General features: G+C 40.7%; 1 protein-coding gene across 1 annotated transcript in view; it reads left to right on the top strand.

Annotated features, from left to right (window-relative positions):
- LOC109301348 (von Willebrand factor D and EGF domain-containing protein-like) overlaps nt 1–25,188 on the top strand; it is a 451,201-nt gene that overhangs the window by 233,983 nt on the left and 192,030 nt on the right. Inside the window, exons 10-12 of the mRNA XM_019522467.1 lie at nt 3,286–3,556; nt 7,147–7,361; nt 11,446–12,398. Of these exons, the coding sequence (XP_019378012.1) occupies nt 3,286–3,556; nt 7,147–7,361; nt 11,446–12,398 (1,439 nt within the window). The remainder of the gene's footprint in view (nt 1–3,285; nt 3,557–7,146; nt 7,362–11,445; nt 12,399–25,188) is intronic.

The following is a 25,188-nucleotide window of genomic DNA, read 5'->3' on the forward strand; positions in this document are numbered from 1 at the left end:
GTGCTCGTAAAGCCGTGCCAGGGGTCCCACAATGACCTCTTCTAATTCCCTCAGCATTCTGGGGTGGTGATCGTCAGGACCAGGTTACCTGGGCAGATGAAGGTAGGGTTTTACAGGCAAGTGGCCTTCGTTTTATTTTGAACCCACAGAGGGTCCATGTGCCCAGGGAAAAGCGGAGCCAGGCCAGAAAGCCCACAAGTCCTCTGTCACAGTCTTGCACCGTCAGGCTAATAGGCCCTCTTGGCCTGTCTATACCTCTGCTGGGCACCTGTCACCTTAAGGGCTGCTTGCATGGCTCCATATCTCCCTTACACCACTCCCCAAGCCTCACAGGTGTTCTTCCTTTGTGATGCTATTTATTTATGTACTCAGCCCCCTTGGGTCTTTGGACTTGAGTCTCCTAACAGCCATGTGATGCAGATAAATGATACCTTCAGTTTGAAAACTCATACAGAGAGCTGATTCTAAGTTATGCACCAAATCAGGATTAGAGTGATTATGAGAAATCCTGAATTCTTAGCCCCCAGTTCTATGCTTTGCCCTCTACTCCATCGTCCCTCAGGTTCTATAAGTTGTTTTAGTAAGTTGCTCTAAAAGTTGATTTTCAAAATTAGTGTTGAGAAGGAAAAAATAACAAAACCTCTTTTCCACAAGAAAAAGGTCCTCTTGTTTAAACCATCTGACCATTTTTCCTTAGCGAAATTCCTAATATTGAAAATGAAATGTGTATATTCTCTCTTTGGGATATATCCTTTGCTAAACTCTGTCTAGGGCACAGAAGTAGTATAAAACACCTCTCACTGGCAAGGAAAGAAGGAATCCTAGGTATATGCGAGCAGGTTAATCATAAGCAATGCTCTCCCTGGCTGAACTTTTGGAAGCAGAAACAGCAGCAATAAAATAAATTTAATAGGAAGATGGAGAAGGTGAGAGTGGCAAAAGAAGAGAAAATGTGTGCAGCAATATCCTTAGAAACATATAACCAGGGGTGTAACATAAGAGGGGTGGCCAGTGCACCAGCCCTGGGTGCCAATCCTAGGAGGGGGTCCAACAAGACCAACGGCTGTGCTGCCAGTATTGCTGATCTCGTGCTGGAGCAGCCACTGCTGCTGCCTGTGTACAGCCAACACCTAGGACACTCAGTATAGCAATAGTAAAGTACAGTAGCCCACTGTGTCAGGTTAACAGATAAAAATGCGTGTAGGTGAATTACCTTATCCTTTTGGATGAGCAAAAACCCCCATCTTTTCCTACACCCCTCATTCTGTTTAACTCCACAGAGGTTATGAGCTGTTACAGCCCTAAACTACCAACCCTTGCTCTTTAGCTCTGGAGGTTTCTTGTTCAATTTCCCTTGTGCCGGCCCAGAGGTGATCACCACAATTAAAATTTTATGAGTTATCTGATTAAATTCAATACTTCATTCAAGCAATTCAAATTCAGATAACATTTCCATTTTAAAATGAAGACATTTTGCAAACCTGACATATTACATGATCCGTGGGCATGACGTAAGGACTTTCAGTGACTTTACCGAGAGTCTGAATGGGCCCATAGCCTATGCTCATTATTAAATTAAATGTTCTCTTTAGCATGAATTATAGTTGCATGTTTGTGGTAACACAGTCCTATAGTTTACGAGACCAGAAGATGCTGTAACCCTACCTTTTCCATGACCCCTTCTTCCAAAATGCCTCCAGATGAACAGGACTGTTTGAAGAAAACTAGAGATGATTCTGACTGTATTTTATGGCACCTCCTTTTCCCACCTGTGGGTAGCTCCCAAAGGGGTTAGCACTTGACATTGATTGAGGTTATGTTTCTCTATGCTGTCTTTATTTCTAATAGGATGTTTGCAACATTTTTAACAGTATGTTTTAGTTTTTATTGAGGTGATTAGAAAAGAGAAGACATCCACTAATAGTGTTTGCTCATGATAGCCAACGTTTTTGACTTTTTCAAGAGGAAGTAAAAAGGCAATGCACTTTTTTATAGGAATAAACAGGTGAACTCCGTATTTCTGTGGTATTTAATTGTGAAAAGAAAAAAACCTCCTGGTATATATATATTAAAAAGAAAAAACCTTATTCTGGTTTCAGCATGTATGCAGAAAAGCCTATTTGCTTCTCTGGAATAGCAGAAAAATAAAAAATGAATCAAGAAAGAAAACAGTAAACAGAATCCTTTTCTTAAAATTTCCTGTTTTTTGTTTTCATTGTTTGAAATTATTTTCACATTTTCCTTACATTATAGTAAATATTCAGAGAAAAAGAAAAATAAGTTTATTTTCTATTGAATGAAGTTTCCTAAAAAAAACCCCTGTATTTTAAAAATAAATGTAGCTGCTTAAAAGGAAGCCGTTTCTAAGGATAGCAGGCAACTGGCCCACAGAAGGAAATCCCTCAATAACTCCATAAATCATGCAACTACTCTTTCTTCTAGTTATACCCCCAAATTTTTTGGAGTAAAATGCAGACTAACAGTAATAAGTGGTTAAAATGTTAGAAAAAGCAGGTATTTTGAAAGTAAAAAAGGATCCCTTGTAAGCCCTGCAGTCATTACTCAAGCAAAAGTCACTGTTCAGTCTACAGGAATTTTGCCTGAATAACACAAATTGGGTATCAAGTACAGAATTAATCCCACAGTGAATTCACATGGAATGAAACTCTATTTGTAACAGACTAGAATGAAAGTTCCAAATTGTTTGATGCTGCAATGTACCAACTGCAAATCCAGTTATACTGAAACTTATGTTATAGTGAAGTTGTTCTGAAAGGGGGGAAATGATTTCACTTTAAAAGGCTTCCAATTGAATCTTAATTTTTCATATGAAATATTCACCTAGCCACAGTCAGCCTTGTAAAAATGTAGTGATTAGTCACAGAAGGTGTTATTTGAGCACTGATTTTGCTTTGAAGAATATCATGCTGTAAAGCATCCAGTTAGAACCAAAACATATTTATTAAGGCCTGGAGGCAGGGATTTTTTCCCCATTTGCTTTTATCAAATGTTTATCCTTTTTATCCATGCCCGTTGCCATAGCAGCCACTCTTAGCTACCAGCTTCTCACATGAATTCTTGTACACTTCCAGCTAATAACTCTAGTGGTGTTAGCTTGCTTCTGGTGCTGAATAAATGCTTCCCCATGCGTTGATTTTCTTTCTCTTCCAAGGCCAGCACCATGCTGTCCTAATTAAGGAGTGTTGTTATTAGAGTACAAACAAACAGCCATCATAGATGTATACCCTGGGTCTCAAAATCCTGTTTCTGTTTATTGTTGTTTAGGCGTTATGATAATTATAAAATTGGAACCTTCATTTTGTCCAAGAGCCTGGCCCGTGTGTTTGAGGTGCATGTCCGTCAGTGGGACTGCGGAAGTCACCGTCATGCTGTTGCCTGCAACTGCGGCGTAGCTGTGCGGGAAGCTAATGACATCGTTGTCCTGGATATGTGCAATGGTCAGTTTCACGAAACCAGACCTCAGCTATCCATTAAAAGCACAGAAGCATCGCCACGCGTCAAAATCATGAAGTCATATGGAGAGAGAAAAATTACTGTAGGTGGATCTTCACATTTCTTTTCTTGTCTTTTGAAAATGTTGATTGCCCTTTCGTGTTAAAGAGTTAAATTAACCGTGTGTACAACAAAACAAAACGATACTGCTCAGACACATACCTAAGCCATAAAACTAATATTTATTACTTGTATCACAGTGATACAAAAGACAACTCCCTTCCCCTTTTCCCATCCTTTCCGCTGAACACTTTTCACATGTATAACAAAGTCAAAGTTGAAAAGCTCATAATCAAAAAGCTAGTTGACTAACTTTGAGGGGACTGCATTGTGTTGGGTAGATCTTCTCATGTAGACAGGTGTAGTAGACACTAACGAGTAGGTAATAGTGGTGATCATATCATACTAAGCAGTGATCATAGATTATTTCCATATATTCTTTAAACACATTCAATATGGCCCTGCAATGAATTTCCCTTAGCAAGAATACTTGCTGGAAAAGGGGATAGGCATAAATATACTCTCCAGTCTGCACTGAATAGCTTTCATCCATGTTACAAATCTGTAATCCTGAGTGTGTTCCTTATAGCCACTAGAAGAGCAAGTTCAGGCAGTATTAGATTGCTGCTTGGAGGATAAGTGCCATAGTAGGGATCTAGGAAAATAATTCAGTATTAAGGCTGCATTATCAATATTTCTTGCCAGAAAATATTTTGGGTGAGAAGAGAGCCATAAGAAGCCAAAATTATATCAGAGAATTTTTTTTGTTTGGCTCTCATTTGGAGCAGTTCTTGATAGCATAGCAGTTAGAAGCTTTTAATTACACAAATGGAAGCAAAAGCAGGAAAACTGCTTTTATTTCATTTTACAACTGAGTACAGTATCCCTGATTTTAGCTGGAATAATCTTTATTAAAAATATCAAAAGATATTTTGATATCTGTGCAAGTCACTTCCTTTGACTTCTGGAATAAAGCCACATCAGTGGGGTATCCCATTGATTCCACTGGAGTTTAAAATCAAATGGAGTTTGGACCTGTGGCACACAAGTTAGGGTACAATTTAGTTCAAATATTGCAGAACACTACATGCATGTACACTTATGATATCCTTGAGAGGGATTTAAACAAAAGTTGGGTACAAACTGCCTCAATATAGCACTAGGAGAGAATGTTAGCACCCAGATGCCTGAAATTGCACTAAGGTGACTACACTATTTCCAGTTTGGGATATATTGCACATGGATGACATGTTCATTATGGCAATCCCTAATAGTCTGGAGGAGTATAGACATACCCAAGAAAGCTGTTAACAGCTTGAAGGAGGTTCAAGGAGGTAACTAGCATAGAAGCTTTGATTAGCAGCTGCCCTGGACACAATTAAATTCAAAATTAAGGAAACATTAATTTACAAGCAAGATTCTAGCATAGCAAGTCATTCTATCATTTAGTTGTGTAACACTAAGAAAATAAACTTCTTGAACTTGTCTTTCCTTTTTAATTACTTTTCTATGAATGCAAGGGATTAACTAGGGATGGTTTAACCAAAGTAGGCATGGATTAACTAAATCCTGTCCATTTTACTCAACGGAATGAATTATTTGAGTTACTCAAACCGGTTTTGGCTTGCTATCTGGACACAGCAAACACTCTCCTGCCATTCCATTAGTTTGTCTCAACCTTAATCTGCTGCACCCCATTATAATGTAGTTCAGGCTTCAACCTTAATCTGCTGCACCCTATTATAATGTAGTTCAGGCCTCTCTTGTGCCCAACTCCTCAATGAGTTCTATTGTTGACCTCAAGGGGGGAAAAACAGCACCTTAAGCAGAAAAGAAATCATGAGCCAAACTATGAGCTGATTATATGTTGTCGATAATTTCCACTATTGGCTAAGGCCACAATTTGCAAAAGTGGGTACTGATTTTAGGTACTGAGCTTGAAATGCATTGGACCCGAGTCTCAGAAATACTGAGCATCCACAATACCATTGGAAACTAGGAGGGGCTGCAAGTGCTCAGTATGTCTGAAAAACCAAACCCAAAGTCTCTCTACTTGAGTATCGCAGGACACAGTCACTCAAAGATCACTTTTGTAACTTCTGAAACTATAACTATAAGGCTATAAACAAATGTCTCCAAACGAAGCAGATGAGCTGTGCCGCTTCGTTGGGTAAACCAGACATTGCCTGTTATCCCACAGGGTTGGGCCCCCACTGCTGCCAGGGCTTCGGAGGCCTAGTTCTGTAAGGCAACAGTCAGGGCATGTCTCTGTAAAAGGGTAAACCCAGTGTTCCCCACTTGAAACGGTGTGCCCACGGATTCTGATTCAGGTCATACCTCTGCAAATGAAGAAATCTAGGCAGGTGCTCCTGCAGGGAAATTCCCGAGGGCCACCAGGTTGCCTGTGCTCTCCTGCTTTGAAACAAAGAGATGTCCACAACCTCTATGTGAAATGAAAGCCTTTGCCTTTGGTCACAGCCAGAAATTGGGGCATTTGTGACATGACAAGAACACGGATGCCTGTTTATTTTTACTGTGTGCTGCCATAAAAAAAAAAAAAAATTATGGTAGCACAAAGGTGACATCTATTTGCAGCTTAAGTCAAATCTCTGATGACCAAAGTCAGAATTAGGACCCAGATTTCTGACACTGAAAAGTTTAATAGCTATTTTTTTCACAGACCTAGAAGTTTTGCATGAATAATAAATGTAGCAATAAATACAATATTTGGAGTAGGTATAGGAGGGTGAGAATGATAATTTGTCATAGTCTTGATTGAAAAAGAGATAAAAATCAGAAAAGTCAAAATATTTAATCTCAACATCTTTGTTTCCAAAACATGTTTGGATTGAAATGGACCTATGCTTAACCAAGGGAGGGTGGGAAGCGTTCATTAATGGACAAACTAAAGAGCATGTTTATCTTGTCTGAAACAAAGCATTTGGTTTGGTGCAAAGCAACATTTTTCATTTTCTTCCTTTAACTGAGTGAAAAGAAAAAAACAAAAAACTTATTTTGGGTCACCTCAAGCCAGTTTTATATTTTTTTTAATTTTCAGTTCAGCCACCAACCTGAAAAGCCCCTTCTTTGCACAGCCTTCTTTTGTTCCTGTGAAGCCTCAAGATTTTTTTTTTAAAGGTCAACATAAGCCTGCCACCAGTTCTTTAATGAGAAAATTGCTTTATCCACTTTAAAACACCACATTTTCTGTGTAATCTAGCCTTGGAAAATGAAAAGATTTTTCAGAGAGAAGGAAGCTGTTTTTCAGACCTGGCAATTTATCTAAAAGAAACAATTTCTGCAGCAAAGATACAAGGGTGGTCTTGTGGTCATGGTGGCTGCTTGAAAAATTAGATGGTAACTTATTGGTGGGGAAACTTCAGTGAATGTATAATTATTCATTTTAAAAAGAAAGAACTTGTGTGAATGTACATGATGCCATCAGATATTAGTACCAAAAAAAAAAAAGACAGCATCTAAATAATCCCGTGAATAAACATTGACAGTGTGTCTGCGGGACATATAATTACCATTAGAGTAGCCAACTTCCTTTGTTTATCAGAGGGAACGCTATTTTATTGCAAAAGAAACTTGCTAATAGATTCATTTCACTGGGTTTTTCTGCTTCTTCAGATCATGTTCCCCTCAGGAGCATTTGTTCGAGCTGATGTAAGTGAGTGGGGAATGAGTTTGACAGTGAGGGCACCAAGCATCGATTTTAACAGCACCAGAGGTTTGTGTGGCATCTTTGACAGGAACCGTCATAATGACTTCCATAATGCCAGTGGGAGTCCTTTACTACCACAACAGAGAAACACGCCTGAGGAAGACTTCATAGAAGAGTGGAGGTACAAAGCTGGAGGATCCCAAACCTGAGCGATGTACTGTAATATCATTTTAAGGGGTGTTGAAACATTTACTTCATTACATAGCCTTTTAATGACCTGAGAAAGAGCTCTGCCTAATTTACCAAGGGAGACCCAGAGGCCCATGATCACTCCTAAACAGCAAGATAGCATATTATTCAGCCTGTATAATACACATAAGCAGCAATGTTACCGAGAGACTATTTTTCCATCTGCAAGTGATGTCAGGTTAACAGCTGGTTTAAGATCCCACTCAGCTGTTAAGAATATGCTGTTCACACCCATGGTGGAAAATGACAATGGGGATTAATTAGGGGCATTTCTCTTTGTCTTTTATTCTTGAACACTAATTAAAATATGTGACTATAGATTAAATGTTACATTTTGACAATGTGTGGCACTGCAAGACGCTTGCTAAAAGTTTTGTATCTAAGACAACTGGGCCTCTGAAACACTTGCTTCCTAATGCAGAACCTGACCCTGGAATCAGACCCCTTTACATATCAGGGAGACCCCATTTTCCTATAGTTGAATTTCTGGGTCCAAATTCCCAAATACAGATATGGCGTAATGGATCTGGTCCCAAGTTATCCCAGGATGGGATTATTTTGCAGTGTTAGTCTGACTGCAGTTAGATTGTCTCACGGACAGCAGCATCTGTGACAGATGTGACAGCTGCTCTCACGAGATGCCTGCCAGCAGCAATATTGCAAGGTCAGTTAATGTCATGCGATTCCACCCCTCGGGTAAGAATTTGTGAGATTTGGCACAGTTGAACCCCGAACCTGGTTCTACCTCAACTCTGTCCCCGGCTCTAATTGTGAGTCTGAATCTAGTCACTACATATCTGGCTCACCTCTCCTGTAAATAAAACATCCTTTAGAAGTATTGAATTTTAGAAAATGAACACATATAATTTAAGTCTATTCAAGTTATGTAAAATAGGCTGAAGCTATTATTCATTTTAATTAACTGATGAGTTTATTGAGCTATAATTGCGCAGCACAATTCCAGACTCAACCTAAAGAGACACAACTGCTTCCTTTATATTAACAAAGAAAATCATGAGTAAACTGTCTCTGGATTTTCTGTTTCTCACAACTCAGAGGTGCCTCCTAGACCGTGGGTGTTAATCAGATATGAACTGGGAAGATTTCAAGAGGGGACATGTTGAAATTGTTGAGAAGAGTCATTCCTAGCCTGTTTCTATTTTGGTTGTGGCTCAAATGTGAACATCCTGTCCCACCTTTTAGCCAAGATATTCAAAAGAGTGGAGAATTTGAAATTAAAACAATTACTCAAAGAGATACGGAAGAGACGCAAGGAAACTCCTTGTCCATTTGTTATGGGGGAAAAAGTTTTCAGGACTAGAGAGAGGTCTCATGCTGAGGAGAGGAAAATAAGGGTTTCTGAGAGAATGAAGAATGAATGCATGTAATTTTGCTGCAGTCCTTAAGTAAGTAGAAATAAGGATCGAGAATCAAAGAACTGATCCAAAACCAGTGGAAATCAAGTAAAAAGCTCACTATATTTCCTAAGGTACTGAAGCATATCCATGGCAAAATGGAAAAGTAGAGGGTGGTATCCCGCAGGGTAATTTCCATGCTACTGTTTTTATTTCCATTTTAAACGACATCTAAAGCTCACTGAACTTGAGGACTCACCAGCACCTGAAGGTAGTGCGAATGCACCATCTGGCCGTTGAGTACTTTCCCTGGGTGCCACCTCCTTCAAGCAGCTGTAATGCCCAAAGTAGCATGGAGATGTTTTAAACAGCCACTTTCCGAGTAGTAACTTTAAGCAACAAAATAGTATCTAGCTAGTATCTAGACTAGTATTCCAGGTCTTGAAGTACTTACATCCTTTTTTTGGAGTTGACCTAAAGTGAAATATATTATTTAATTTAGGATCACCATTATTTAATTTAGGATCTACCTGAGCTGCTGTTACGTATCCCAAGGGTGTCATGGTTCAGATGCTTCATGCCACCATTTCTCTCCTATGGGTCGCTCTCCCCAGTCAGACATCTCCTGTAACGTATCATGGCCTGGAACGCCCATGGACACCTGAAGTGGCTCAGCCATTAGGAGAGATTATGGCTCAAGATGAGATGCGCAGCTGTACCTATGCTGAAGAATGGGGCATTAGTCAAGGCACCAAAAGTCCCACCTACTGCCAGGTGGATGCAGAGATGAATGTGGCTTCAAACCAAAGCAAGACACAATGTTTTGATTTGAAAATGTCAAAAACCTTTGTTTTGTGTTTTTACCAAAAAATTGTCAAACACACACACTTTTTTACATTTCTGAATCACCATGTTTTCCCGCTTTTAATCTGTGAGAAAAGTTTTGATAGTTCAACTTTTCGTCCTGATCTGGGATGAAAACAAATATTGAACTACAAGAACTTCCTGATGGATGGTAATTACATTTTTCAGCTGACTCTAAAAATAATTGCCCTGGAATCCATGGTTTTTGTGAGGATTTCTAAAAAAGCAGACCTAATTCTACTGCATTAGTTAGTTGAGATGTCCTTACAATTTAGCTCATAATGGGACTCTTTCCTCTGAGGCAGCTTCACTCCCTGGTGACACTACCATTCAGCAACAGGGCAAGTGTCTGGTGTACCTCTATTGGAAGTTAAAGTTTCCATTGCACTTTTCAGAAAGGGCAGGAGGTCATTTCATTAGTCCCTCACTCAAGAAAACACCTTCATTTGTCCTAAACAGACTGAGAGCAAACGTGGGCTGCATACTGGCTGCTGCATTTGCCTGTTGTCATTCCAGTACCAATATCCTGCTCAGTAACTTTAATTTGTACAATTGAATGAGTATGAAAGCCTCTTTGTGAAATGAAATTTTATTCTGTTGTTCCTGCTCATTGTGAGAAAAGTTCCAGAGAAGTACTTGTATTTCTTACACAGAAGGGACATCCTTGAATAGGCTGAGACTGGTTCCCTCTGTCTCTACCACTCTGACAACGTTCAATAAAGTTTTACTATTGTATTAGTAGCCACAGTCATATGCACCACTTTTGCTGAACTGGATAAGCCAACCAGCCCCTCACACACTGAATTTCTATATTTTTATTTGGGAAGCAAAAGCACAAACAAACAAACAAAAAACCTGCAAGAAAATTTGGTTTCTGTCGAATTTTCAAGTCTGGCTGCCCACAAAGTACCCGGAAGGTCTGGGCCTGAAGTGCATTGTATATAACTGTAAAGGTCCACGTACTCGTATCGTATAACCAACAAACCATTAAAAATCCCTTTCTCATGAGACCTGAAGGCAAACTTTAATCATGGTTGCTTATTCAATAGCTGCTTATTCAAACTGAAATACTTTCACTACTGCTGGACTAAATTAAAAAAGGAAATAGTCTTAGCCTATGTGACACCTTATATCATATCTAATACGATGCCACACATTTATGATCAAGTTGTGATCATGCTGTTGTGAGTGTCAGCAGAAAAGCTAAAATAAAAGCTCCTTTAGATTTTATTAAATCTAAAGTAAGCACATACACAAATGCTTTTGAAAGCAATAACATTTTTAAGGCAAAAATCAAGCTCTGAATGAGGAGAGGGAGGATGTAATAGTATGGTGTGCAAGGACTGTTAAATGAATGCAAGTGTTTAAAATGAACTTTTTGAGCCAAAAATATTACTTTGGTGTAACCTGCCAGGCCCCAGCTATGTTACATCGGGGATGAATCCAACACCTTATTTAAATGTACTTATGTAGAAAGATAACCTTTTGCAGAAAAAATGTGCACCTTAAAAACATTCTGCAAGCTGATTTAATGAATTTAGGCACTGATCCAGCAAAGCACTTCAGCATCTGCTAGTCCTAGCACTTAAGAATTGCAGTTCAGGGAGGGGTGTGAAATAGTGACTGGAGACCACTGAGACGATCCCTGCACCAACTAAAGCTTATTCCTCACTATTTTACTCAATGAGGAACTTATATACTCCCTAGTTTAGACAAGAAAGCTTACTTAATATTATATATCAGTTTGTTGAAAGTTTCACCTCCCCTTCATTGACTTCTCTTCTTTTTTAAAAACAGAATGCCCCCAGGGAAGAGTTTATTTGACAGGACTCCAGCACCTTCTGAAGTAGAGAAAAGGAAAAATTACTGCAGGTGTCAGAAGGCATCCACCGCATCCCTGCACTCGGTAAACATGCTGAATACCTTCCAGGATTCTTTCTCTCAATCTCTGCGCTGCCATTATGACAATGTGGATTATACTTCTGCAATCCCATATCTAGATGTTACATCTGAATTTGTCACTCACCCAGAAATAGAATCTACTTTCAGAAGTGATGGGAAAGTGTTGGCCAAATTTTTTGATCCAAGGTATCTGCCTACATCAGTCAAAAAGCGAGATAGCCCTGAGGGCAGATTAAAACAATATGCACAAAAAGTTTCCTTCAAAGCCCCCCAAATCAATAGCTTTGTTAACTCCACTGAGCCAAAGGAAGTGCTACAGAGAGCAAAAAGGGAAGAAGACTATTCTGAACACTCACCTTTTTATCCATTTCAAAGCCCGAGTCAAACAGACTCAGAAAGCTTTGCATATTTTTTTCCTGAGGATTACTTTGCAGGGATTCAGCCAAAAATCCAGGCAATGTGGCCTACTCCCAGTGGCCTAACCTCAACTAAAGCCTTGGAGATCTGTCAGCAGGTTCTTGCTAATTCTACTATTGGCTTGGTGTGTAATGACTTACTTGGAACACAGCTGGATGAGGCAATTGATATGTGCCTTTTAGATTTACAACTCAAGGATGACCTGGCATGGGAAGGTGCAATGATAGCATTTTTGGAAAACGAGTGTGAAAGAAGAGTGCTAGAAAACAGAAGCAAGCTGCTGCATGCAGAAAATGGGATGCCTGCTATCCAGGAAGAAATCCTCAGAGCTCTGAGGTGCCCTAGTTTCTGCAATGGGAATGGGCAGTGCACTGACTGGGGATGCCAGTGCTTTGAAGACCACATTTCCTATGACTGTAGCATTGCCAAAAGTAAGTAAAAAATTCTGTTTGTTCCGACCCTGCCCATCTTCCTGTGGTATTAAAGTTATTAGGTGGAACATCTGCACAGAGTTGTTTGCTCTTCAAACAGCTTTCTCAGTAAGATATTTGATGAATTAGTAATCAGTTTTTGACCTTGAAGAGCTGATCAAAATATCTGGTTGGCTGGTCCTTCACTTTTTCGCCTCAGTAACTTTTTAAAAATGGATTTTACAAGCCCCTTAGCAAATTGGTTTTACAGAAGTGATTTTCTTTACATCTGATCTATCACCTGCATGCTCACAAACATACTGCTGACAAAAATGAGGGTCCTGCTAACCTTGCGGTCGATATACATGCTAGCACTGTATAGAAGGTCTTCCTTATAACTGGAGAATAAAATTTGTAAATGAGTTTTCAACATTACAAAAGTTGAAACAAGTCATAGGAATAGGTAATATTTTTAAAGTCAGAGGATAGCATAACCAGGCAAGGGACATCATCTAACCTCAGATATATTTAAAAGGCTTGTACTGATGTGGCTAAACATTAACATACGTCTTTGGAACAATTTAGTCCTGAAGCCTAGTCCCAAAAGGGCTTATGAACATACTTAGACTTATGGAAGAGTCTCTGATGGGTTTGCTTCTTACTTAAGCCAACACAGCTCAGGAAAAATGAGAAACACTAGTGGCTAAAGTCAAGCACAAAAATAAATGTTTAAGTTCACTTTACAATGGAAATGTAAATCCTGGTTCAAATGAGAGCTTAAATTAATGCTTAAAATTAAAAATGTAAGATTTAAGTGCTTCCATTAGTAGGAATGGGATTCCTATTCATGTTTTTCACAACAAGCTGGTGCAAACATACCTGTCACTGCCTTAGTTTCCCCTTCCCAAATTAATCAAACATCTATGATAGATGCTGTCTCACTTTGCTAGGAATCTGGTTTATTACTGTAGAGGCAAACACCACAGAGTTCATTCCCAGGCTTCCTACATAGTGCAAACCCTTCATGCAGAGCTCTTAGTTGAAATATTCCTCTTAACGTACTCCTGCCCCTTGCAGGTCTCTCTCCCTATGAGCCCTGTCTAAGTCTGCTTCCTCAAATAACCACAGGCAGAAGGCTGGTTTCTAATAACATGCTCTCTGTCACACAACCCTTGTATACTGTCCCCACCTTACTGTGGGCCAGCTCGCTTGTGACAACTTGGAGACAATTTCATAAATGGTTTGAATGACCTAGTTTTAGGTCTCACATGGATTCATTATATTAAGTACAAAATTAACATTCACACTTTTAACAGTGTTTCTAACAAAACATAAAAATATCCTTTTCTGGGACCACTTTTCCCACTCACACTTTTCTCAGATTTGCAAGGTGACATTTCATTTAGAAAGCAACACATGGCAGTTCTCTTCATTATAGTATGCATATATTATTTTCTGTTCACTGGAATATCAAGTGCATTACAACTAGATATGGGAATCTTGTGCACCTTCTCCATTTAACACCTGTATCTGAATGCAGTTGCTGCTTTCTATTCTACACATGGATGGGAGGGGGGGAAATGATCCATGCATAGTATCATGAATTAAAGCCGTTTTTGCAAGACTTCTCTGGAATTGCACCATACATTTCTCAGCTGACACTAAGAACCTGGACAACTTTCTTTCTCTCATTAATATTTGTAAGGTGTTTTTGGAGCTGTGGGCAAAAATAGCTTTAGAAGTGGAAAGAACATCTACATTTTTATACAAGGACTTGTCTAGAACATATTAATGTGGACATCAGATGTACTAGGGTGTTTTCAGGTTACATATAGAGAAGCTAGAAGCCAGTCACAAATATGAAGAAGGATCAAACTATAAGGAGGAGAAATTGCCAGAGTGAGCCACCAGCACATATTTTTCTCTTGAAGGAAAGAAAAATCCCTAAAACAAGCAAATGCACAAACATCCCTTCCAAAAGGTGCAGCTGACCCAAGGAACCTTTAACATTTGTTTTTCCAGTTTCTACAATCCTAGAGAGATTACATGCTGCCTTCTCATAAACAGCAAGTCATCACCTTAGACTCAAAACAAGTCATCCACAGTATACCCCAACACACATACTTGCAAAAGCTGCTCACACACATCAACAGACAAAAATAAGAATGAATAAACCCACAGTCTTACTAGTTTTGGTCCAAACAGTAACTACTAATAACTTGTTTCAGAAGTTGGATTTTTTCTAGTTGCAAATTCTTTAACAGCAGACTGATCTTTTACCTATTGCAACCCTGATCCTACAAGTAGGATCTCCAGAATTAGCGCCAGAAGTGTGTGGCGTGGCGGCTTCTTTAATCTTGGAGTTTCCCTGAGTGCCCCACAATCGCTGATTGGCAGAGGGGCGCTGTTGCTTGCCGCTTGCCACCTACGCCTGATGGCAGGGAGGCAAAGATTGCAGTTTTAAATATGCTGCCGTTTTTGTCTCCCCATCATCAGGCACAGGTGGTGAGTAATGGGGCCCTTCCACCAATCAGCACAGAGGGGCCTAAGGGGGAAACTGCAAAATTAAAGAAGCAGCCATGCTGCACACTTCCCACGCAAATTTCAGAGATCCCTACCTACAACGTGATTCAAACCTCTGTGCCCCTCTGGTAGTCTGCCGAACTGTGTCAGATGTCAGTACAAGGATTCCTATGAAGGACTGCTATTTCTGAAACAATTATTTTTCCAGATTTTTTTTCCACACATGTTTACAAATACTCAAATAAACAGGAATGCAGACATGGTTGAACCAACCTATGTTGTTATTTAAAAAATAATTGTTCACATACAGCTTGCTCTAAAGCTGAAATATTTCTGAAATCTGCAACTAAAGCAGCTTGAAAAATGTCTTTCCAAACATCCCTTTTTGTTGTCATGTAAAAGGAAATGTTTATGGTGGTTAACTGTTGTCAGGTAACTTAACTTTCATTAAAAACTGAAAACCATTATTCACTCAGTTAACAGTTTCTGAAAAACAAAATCAAGAGAAAACATAGAATCATAGGGCTGAAAGAGACCTCAAAAGCCTTCTCATCCATCCCTCTGTGTGAATGTAGGGCTGCTACTCCTGAATCATCTGTTACTAATGCTTTTCCGGCTTCCTCTTGAAAACCCCCAGTGAAGGAGATTTCACCACTTCCCTGGGCAGTCTAGTCCACTGCCTCACTGCTTCAACAGTAAGCAAGTTTTTCCTGGTAGTTTTGGCCACAAAAAATAATGAAGCGTAAAGATATTGAGTTTTTTGCCAAAGGTAAATAGGGATGTGGAGGTGGGGGGGGCTATAGGTGGGGGGACTGTGTGTGGGGGGGACTGCGTGAGTGTGGGTCCCCCGACTGCACCCCCCACATGTTCACAGTCCCTCTACCCCTCTACCTGTAACAGCAGCAGCCATCAGGGTTCTCAGGGTCCACTACTGGCAGAGCACCCCCACAGCACGGCATGGCCCTAGCCACCTGAGACCCGGTGCCACCTGTGGCACATGGCATGGACCCAACCCAGCCTGGGCGTATGTGCCTTCAGGAAGGACCTGGCCTCTCTTGCTGTCATCCTGGGTCCGGGCACCGCACACAGGGGCCATGTGCCCTCTGACTGGGTCAGATCCTGCCTCCAAGCACCCTGTGCATAGTCAGGCTGGGCCCACTCCATGGAGGCAAGACCTAGCCCAGGACAACAGCAAACGACTCCTGCATGCAGTGCCAGGACCCTGGGTGACAGCTCCTGGGCCTGTCCTGACTATGCTCCAAGCAATGTGATTTGATGCAGAGGGTGGGCAGGTCAGCAGACACACAGACAGAGCTGCACTTTGCAGCCCAACTCATCACCTCTGCTCCTCCCATGCTCCTGGGCCTAGCAGGAGGGGCCACAAGGGTGGTCACTGAGGTCTGAGACCCTGCAGGAGCAGCCTCAGCAACAGGGGTTGAGGCCAGGGTTCCAGAGGGGCCACACAATGGAAAAAGCAGAACACAGGATGAGGTTCTGCCCCTACCACCCTTAAGTGCACCAGCTAGATCATTTCATGTTGCTGGGTGTTTGGTTGTAGCCGTGTTAGTCTAAGGACATAGGCAGGCAAGGTTCTTTGAGTAGATGTGATATCTTTTATTAGACCAACTGAGTAGTTGGAAAAAAGTTATTTGCAAGCTTTTGGATGCAGTCACCCTTCTTCAGGCAGGTCTGGTGAATCAGATGTCAGGCAGGATATAATACGTCATAAAACCAATGTCTATATTGAGTCTGTGGTTTTTTGTATCCAGTAGAGTTACAAAGTGAAGTTCATAGGCTCGTCTACAAAAGGTGTTTTGTAAGTTCCCTTTGAGGATTAGGACTGAGAGATTGGAGAGGGAATGATTGCCCTGTGAGAAGTGTGTCCCTACAGGTAATATGGTAGATTTTTGGTGTGCATTCATTTTGGTGTGAAATTGTTGTTTGGTTTCTCCAACTTATTTTCCATCAGGGCATGGATGAGATATACAACATTTCTGGAGGTTCAGGTATAAGATCCAGGAATGATGATAGATCTGTTGTGGGGTGTAGTTATAGTGGAGCTGGTGGAAATGTGTTAGTAGGTTTTGCATTTCTTGTCCTGTAATGGTCTCGCTCAGCATGGTTAGGGTCATAGGGAGTTTGCTTCTGGTGATGACGTTAGTGAGGTTCAGTGCTTGTTTGAAGGCTGGGATGGGTGGTTCTGGAAATATCTCTTTAAGATTTGGTGTTCTTCTAGTATGGGTTGCAATTGTTTGAAGATTTTCTGAGTAGGTTCCAGGGAAGGGTGATATATGTCCTAACTAATGGTGTACTATTTGCTTTACCTTTTATCTTTCTAATTTCTACCTATTTACATTTTCACTAATATCTTGCCACACTTTAACTTCTCTCATTTCTTGGAGTCTTAGAACAGCAGAGACTCCCTATGCCTGCAGAAGGGTGACTGAGCCTGAAAGCTTTCCAAGAACTTTTTTCCAACTACTCAGTTGGTCTAATAAAAGATATCACATCTACTCAAAGAACCCTGCCAGCTAGATCCGTGATTCTCAACACAAGGCCTCCCTCCATATCTTTTCTGAATGTAGATCTCAGTGATTTTCAACTGAGGTTCCACAACTTCATAACGTAGAATTTTCTATTGGCAAGAAGCATGGGAAGGAGAGCAAAAGGGCTGATGTGCACGAAGTGTAGAAAACAACATTGACCTAAACATTTTGCTGCATTTGGAAAGCTTTGTTTTAACTCTTACAAGAGGAATAATTTTGCCATACAGCAGATCACAAACACAAAACCTCAGGTCCATGTATTTAAGAGCAAACTATAGGCATGTTTTATAGATATGGTAAAAATCAGGCAAATTCAATGAGAGGAACTGGATTTTGCTAGTGCAAGTGTAAAGAATGATTCATTTAAATGGGACACTAGAGCTCAGGTTAATATTTTACTAGTGTGTGCATACAGAAAATAAAAATTGAGGCCAAAAGTGAGTACTACAAATTTCAAAATAACTGGCTCTTTAGGAACAAATATATACCATACATTCCGAAAATAAAAAATATATAAAAACAAAGTATACAAAACATTCATTATGGTACCTAGAGAAATTACATGAATTTTGGGTCTGGCAGCTTTTGAGAAATGGAATCTAGTTCAGCATGGGCTTGCAATACAAGAAGACACAGCCCCCAAATATGAGACACTTATGTCAAAGTAGAAGGATTTGAGGGACTTGACATGTAAACATAAATTCAGATAAATAAGCAAGTGCCTCCCATTATTTATCCATGCAGACGTGTTTTTTGCTTTCCATGATAGACTCAAGCCAGAGTTAACAAAAATGAAAAAATTACAAGTGATACAGAAAATCCAGGAACCTACAGAATAATTATTCTCCTTAGTTATTGTGGAAAAAAATGATGGCCAGTTATACTGGATCCAAGGCTGCTCAACAAAGCTGTCAAATGAAAACATTTTAAATTGCCAACTAGAGAAGAAATTATGGCCTGACTTGTGAATGCATGATTTTTCAGTAAACTGGATGCTTCTTCAGGATTTTGGCAGCTGAAGCATACTGAGGAAAGCTCTAAATTATGTATTTTTAATATGCCCTTTGGAAGGTATAGATTTCTGCATCTACCTTGTGATATCACCTCTGTTCCTGAAGTGTATTATAAAACCATACACATGATTTATGAGCATATTCCTGATGTGGACTACTTTATGGATATTATCATCTGGGATTCCACCACAGAACAACATGATTACAAGCTTCAGGAAGTGCTGGATGAAACTAAAGCTGTAAATTTGAAATCATGGAATCATAGAATCATAGAAAAATGGGGTTGAAAGGGACCTCAGGGCTAAGTACAAATAGTCAAAAAGCCCAAGGCTGAATCCATTCAGTCTTTGCAGGTTAGTCTAAGATGCAGAGATTAAACTGAGAAACAAGTGAACAGACATTCACTTTTGATGTAGGAAATGCAGCCACATGCCTTCAGTGGCTCAGGCCAGAAGCTGGGGGGCTCTAAAGCATGCCTGCTGACCACTGCCAAAGGGAAGGGACTGAAGCTCCAAGGCTTTTTTGCTCAATCAGAGGGGGTGTGGCCAAGCCCCAGCCCAGGGCTAGTATGCTGGAAGGTGGGGTTTTAAGTCCCACCTTCCTTTTAAACCTCCCTGGCCCACAGGGGACCGCAAGCTAGGTCTGCCTGAGTGGGGCGCAGTGCCTGCCAGACTTCTGCCTCCCCTCCCTGCCCAGGCTCCCTGCCCAAGGGGAGAGTAGCTCTTGCCAGGCTGAGGAGGAGGGGTGGGGGGAAAGGTAGTGGCACTGAATTCATAAAAGCTTGAACAAGAATAGTCCTTTTTCTGAAGCGAGCAAGTATTGAACACAGCAATTTGCAACCTCAAGCACATATCAAAGAACCAAAAATCTTCACTTAAGCTAAAACACAGCCCAGTAAAACACAGTGAAAGCACACACAATGTAGTCTAACTTAAAATGGAATGTAATAAACAAAAAAGACAAGAGAAAGCCTTGCATTGATCTTATGTAATTGTCAGGGCAAAGTGTCTCCTTACAGCTAGGTATTCAGAAAGTCCTTCTTGGGGAATCAGCAGGTGGTCTTAGGTGTTGGAGAGGAGATCCCACAGGCCTCATCTCTACTTCATTTTTTACAGGCATGCTTGCACCCCCTTCTCCCCCTTGGGTGCCTTTATGTTAATAGACAAGGTTTTCCTGTCAGCCCCCTGCCAAGCAGACTCCAGGCAAGGCTTTGTCTAGCTGGTCTTAAAAACCTCCAAGGACGGAGAGTTCATAACCTGTCTGGGTAGCCAGCAAGTTTGCAGATAACACTAATCTGGAGGTAGTAGTAGATATGCTGGAGGGTAGAACTAGGATTCAGAGGGACCTCAACAAATTGTAGGATTGGACCAAAAGAAATCTCATGAAGTTCAGTAAGGACAAGTGCAAAGTCCTGCACTTAGGAATGGAATAAGCCCATGTACTGGTATAGGTTGGGAACAGACTGGCTAAGAAGCAGCTCTGCAGAAAAAGACCCGGAAGTTACAGTGGACAATAACTTGAATATGAGCCAACAGTGTGTTCTTGTTGCCAAAAAGGCTAACAGCATACTGGGCTGCATTAGCAGGAATGTTGCCAGCAAATTGGGGAAAGTGATTCTTCCCCTCTATTCAGCACTGGTGATGACACACCTGGAGTACCCAGGTGCCCAGTTTTCAGCCTCCCACTATAGAAAGGATGGGGACAAATTGGAGAGAGTCCAATGGAAGGCAACAAAAATGGTTAGGGGGCTGGGGTACATGACTTGAGAGGAGCGGCTGAGAGAGCAGGTCTTATTTAGTCTGGAGAAGAGAAGACTGAGGAAGAATTTAAAAGCAGCTTTCAACTGCTTGAAGGGTGGTTACAAAGAGGATGGAACTAGACTGTTTTCAGTCTGGGTAGCCAGCAAGTGTGGTATGCAGCAATGCAAAACCCCAGGTAAGGCTGCTGGAGCTAGCCCAAGTGCTGGCCCAGCCTCCTTTACCCCACCTGGGGTAACTTGCCACGTGCCAAAGCGTGTATGGCATGGGTGTTCCCCAGGGAAAAGTAGCAAAAATAATGATGATTAAGTTGCAAAAGTATGATTGAATTGTGACTTAAAAGCCAGGCAGATTTATATTTCCTGTGGATGAACTCTCTAGAGCTATACATCTGGTTCTGAATCCTTTGAAGACCTTTGAGACAGAAGGGCAAGCTTATGTAGACTTAATAGTCAAGTCACTCCCTGTAACAGATAGGAAACTGTAGTAAATAAAAACAGAAACAGAGAAGGACAATCCATTGGGACTCTTGAAAAAAAACATTGTTAAAGGCTGACTAGAGTGTAAAAGTGACTGCAACATAGATGTAATAGATTACTAGAACTGCAGTCAAGAACTTGATGGTAAATGGGTAGTTTTTAAAGCAATAAAGGGTGCAGACAGCAGTGTCAATTTTCACCCAATCTGGTCACAGAAAGCAGTATATAATCATGAACAAACACAAGTGCATGACTGCAGATAGCTTAAAAATAGTCAACTGGGTGAAAATCTGACCCCTCGTTGCATGAGGGGTCAGATGAAGACATTTCAAAACAGAGTGCCTTTTGTAACTTGTATCTGCCTGCTTGCCAACCTTGGGCTGTTTTCAGAATGGGAGAGGGGGAAAGGGAACAGAGGGAGTTTAGTCTGTGGTTTTTTCAGCCCACATTCAGGAGGGCTCCAATTCACCCATTCTACCCTCCACAGTGAGCTGGGGAACCCCTAGAATGAGCTCCCTCTGCTCCCTTTCCCCCCTCCCATTCTGAAACAGGGACAGGTTGGGAAAGAGGAGGGGCCATTGCTAAGGGAAACTGTCTGCAGGCTCCAGTCAGCAACTAGATTTCACTCTCCCCCTGGAACCAGAAGTGAACTTCTGTTTGTTCCAGGAGATCGTTTTAACTCAGAATGCTTCCTGCAAAGCATTCTCAGTTAAAATGGAGAATTGCACTTCTGTCTGTACCTAAGATGATGATACTGAAGAGCCTCTGAAAGGAAATGCTGAAGAAGATCCATGAAGTCCCTTTATGAATAGAGAAATGTAAAAAGCAAGCATTTAAAGTGATATACTGGCCCAGGATCAATAAGGGCATTGCAAACATAGTACAAAACTGTTACACCTGTTTAAAGTTTCAGCCACATCAGTAGGCCAAGCTACTACTACCTCATCCAGTTCCATCCAAGGAATATGAAAAGGTTACACTGATCTGTTTATGTGGAATGGAAAGACTTCTTTAATAGTAACATTCTATTATTCCCTGTATCCAGAAGTATGCACTTCACCAAGTACTACTGGGAAGTCAGTGATACCCAGCCTGAAGGCCATATTTGCAATGCATGGGATTCCTGAGGAAGTTTTGGTGACAATGGGCCTTAGTTGCCTGGTTCTAAGTTTAAGCAAATTGATGAGGATCAGGACTTTTGGCATGGTAAATCAAGCCCTAATAATTCTCAGTCAAAGGGTTTTGTAAGACAGTCTATTCAGACTTATAAAAAACTTATTGAAGAAATCATTTGACAATGGGGGTGATTTTCTGAAAGCATATCAGCCACAAAACTTGCTGTATCAAAGTACACTTTTAGCAAATGACTCATCATCAGCACACTATTAACGGCTCAACAGAAGTGTTCTAACTTGCAGATCTGTGACAGCTTACTAAAAGATCAGGATGTTGATGCTGCCAGTGAGACAAAAGAAACTCAGAAGCAGAAACAAAAATGATACTTTGAACAAAGGAAACTAGAAGCATCTAGTAATGTCCGTTAGCATCTAGTGCTAATGGACATTACCAATATAAGTTATTCGAAATCAGTCTATACCCATAACAGAACAGAAGTTCAGCATACAAAACTGATATATACCCATAATAGAAGAGAAGTTTGGTGCACATAGACTAATTTAAAAATGGTGGAACCTGACCTAAGATTCCCTCTGCTCCCACCAAAGGGCAAATGTGTGTTCTGTTTGCTACCGATTTAAACAACACCACTTATATAAAATCATGTAGCCAAAATCGATTCCACCTTGGTTTTTTAATGTCTGTACCTAGCCAAAATTTGGGGACAAAGTGAATCTGAGGAATTATGCCTCACTTACATGGGATCAGTGCTGTACTATCAATTGCCTAGTGACTCCACAGTTGTACCTAGTCTGAACAGACCAGAGGAACATGTTCAGGTGCAACAATCAGGATTTATGAGAACTCTCAGGACCTAAAAGAAGAGGTAGAAATGGGCTGTTCTTAACCAACAGTTCCTACCTTAGCATCAGAAATAGAAAAAGAAGAAGATCATCAGCAACAAAGTCCCCCAAGTTCTGTAAAGGGTCAGCTTCTTTTTTGTTTGGAGATGAAAGTGAAACCTCCTGAAGACTTGCTAAAGTAGCTTCAGAAAAGGGGGAATAGGAAACTGAGTGGTAAAGACTCATTCCAGAGAGTTCTGCTAGTAACCCCTCTCCATAGATTGTGTTAATTGATTTTTATACTTATTGTTAAGGGGGAAGTTGTGGTTTGTAGTAGTAATCTTGTAGTTTGGAGATGTGCCCTTACTTAGCCTACCAAGGGTTGAAATTGGAAGATGGTGCCTCAGTTAACTTGGCTATTCAGGGACAGCTATAGTCAGGGGAAGACACAGGGTCTGCAGAGGTTGCTTACTGCTCTAGAGTAAAACCTATCACGTAGTTCTTCTCATTCACTGTGTTTACTGAACCATGTGGTGCTCTCCCCAACCCTGGGAGTCTTCAAGAGGAGACTGGACAAGCATCTAGCTGGGGTCATCAGACCCCAGCTCTCTTTCCTGCCCAGGGCAGGGGGTCAGACTCAATAACCTACTGAGGTCCCTTCCGATCCTAACAACTATGAATCTATGAATCTAGGTGATTGCTACAGTGGCTACTCTGCCTTTCATGCCCATGGCATGCAGGAGGAGTATATGCAGGGTACAGGCACAATCCAGTAAACTCAAAAAGTTTCCTACCTCAAATGCATGGAAAGTATGTGCACCCAGAATGGAATTGTGTGTACACACGTATGATGAGTACACACACAACCAGTAAAAGAATGAGCTGATTTTTTCAATGGAATGGAAAACTGCAATATTAGACAAAAATATTCAAAACAAAAGTAATCTTTAAAATGATTCAGCTCATAGGCTTCACATTTTGCATGAACTTTTTCCTTTGGAGTAAGCCCAGTAATTTACATGCTAAATTAATTTTCCAAGCTAACATTCTAGTAGAATTAATATAGGACTTTGCAGCAGAAATTAAGCAAGCCCTAACTAGGAAAATACTACTCCATTTCCATAATACTTCTAGATTATATAGCCAGACTTGATCAATGTCATTATTGGCTTTGATTACCTGCATACTACAGGTCATAGAACTTTGTTGAATTAATTCCTGTTTGTTCTATAAAATTGTTCCACTTCTGAAAATTAAATGTAATGATGAAATCATGGCTCCCTGTGGAGATCAGAACACCCAAGAGACAGTCTTGACTCTGGTGCTTTAAACCATGCTGTTGGCTGGAACGCAACAGGTAATTAGGGACAAAAAAAACATTGATACAAATACGTCCCACCAGCCAATTAAAGATTATGGTGAGCAAGGGCTATTGAGCATAATCCAAGCTTCCAGCATCTATCATCTAGATGCCCGGACTACTCTGTGAGGAAACCAGATCTAAACTAGTCAATAAACTCCTCAAACAGAATTCCAACCTAAACAAACAATGACAGTTTATTTAAATATAACAACTGGCTCAGTGTAAAATCTGATAAACCGTGGAACAACTGACTGTACTAAAACTATACTCTAATTTGTACTATTTACACTATTATTTACAAAAGGTACATATAGAACACACACACAAACATGTAACAATAGAGGGGAGCATGGGTGATAGTTACTTTGGTACAATGAGCCAATGCTACTCGGAGAAAACAGGTAAGTTCTAGGATTGGCTCAGCAGCATCTGAATGGAGGAATTGGTACTCTATTGTTGACTCTGTCGGTACTCTATTGTTGATCAACCACAGGGAAGTGGAATACGCAGGGCTCTTCCTCTGTGAACTCTCTCTCTTACTTTCACTCAACTGTCTGCACTCTCTCACACAACCTCACAGGCACACCTGCACACTCTCAGACCCCTGCTCTTGGAGACAGCCAGTCAACCAGTCAGTCATTCACACACCTTCCCTGAGGTGAAACTTCCTTTATATATCTTGTCTGCACATAGCACTAAGGTGATTCTGTGCACGACACTCTGGGTTTCACACAACCCTCTATTACAACAGCAGCTGCTGCACACAGCCTCCTATTTTGCACATGGGACACTAGATTTCTCTGCACAGCACTTGAGTAAAGGCCGCAGAGTCACAGTAGTGTCACCCTGAGTAGTGCCTTATTACAAGGCCGCAGGGTCACAGTAGGGTCATCCTGAGTAGTGCCTTGTTACGCATCCATCCTGACACTTAGAAAAAGTCAACTAATGAATTCTGTTTACTCATGCCAGAGTTAACACAGCTATTTAAACCTTAACCTTTACAGTTCTTGTCTTTATGACTTGATCTGTACATCCTTAACTTTTCACTAATATTGAAAATGGATCCCAGATGACCTAAAACCATTTTACAGAGAAGACTACAAGCATATTAGAAAATAGAGGTGGGAGGATAATATAATATATATATATATATATATATATATATATATCTA

This window comes from Gavialis gangeticus, unplaced genomic scaffold, assembly GCF_001723915.1.
Source record: "Gavialis gangeticus isolate Ggan-Ray unplaced genomic scaffold, GavGan_comp1, whole genome shotgun sequence".
NCBI lineage: Eukaryota > Metazoa > Chordata > Crocodylia > Gavialidae > Gavialis > Gavialis gangeticus.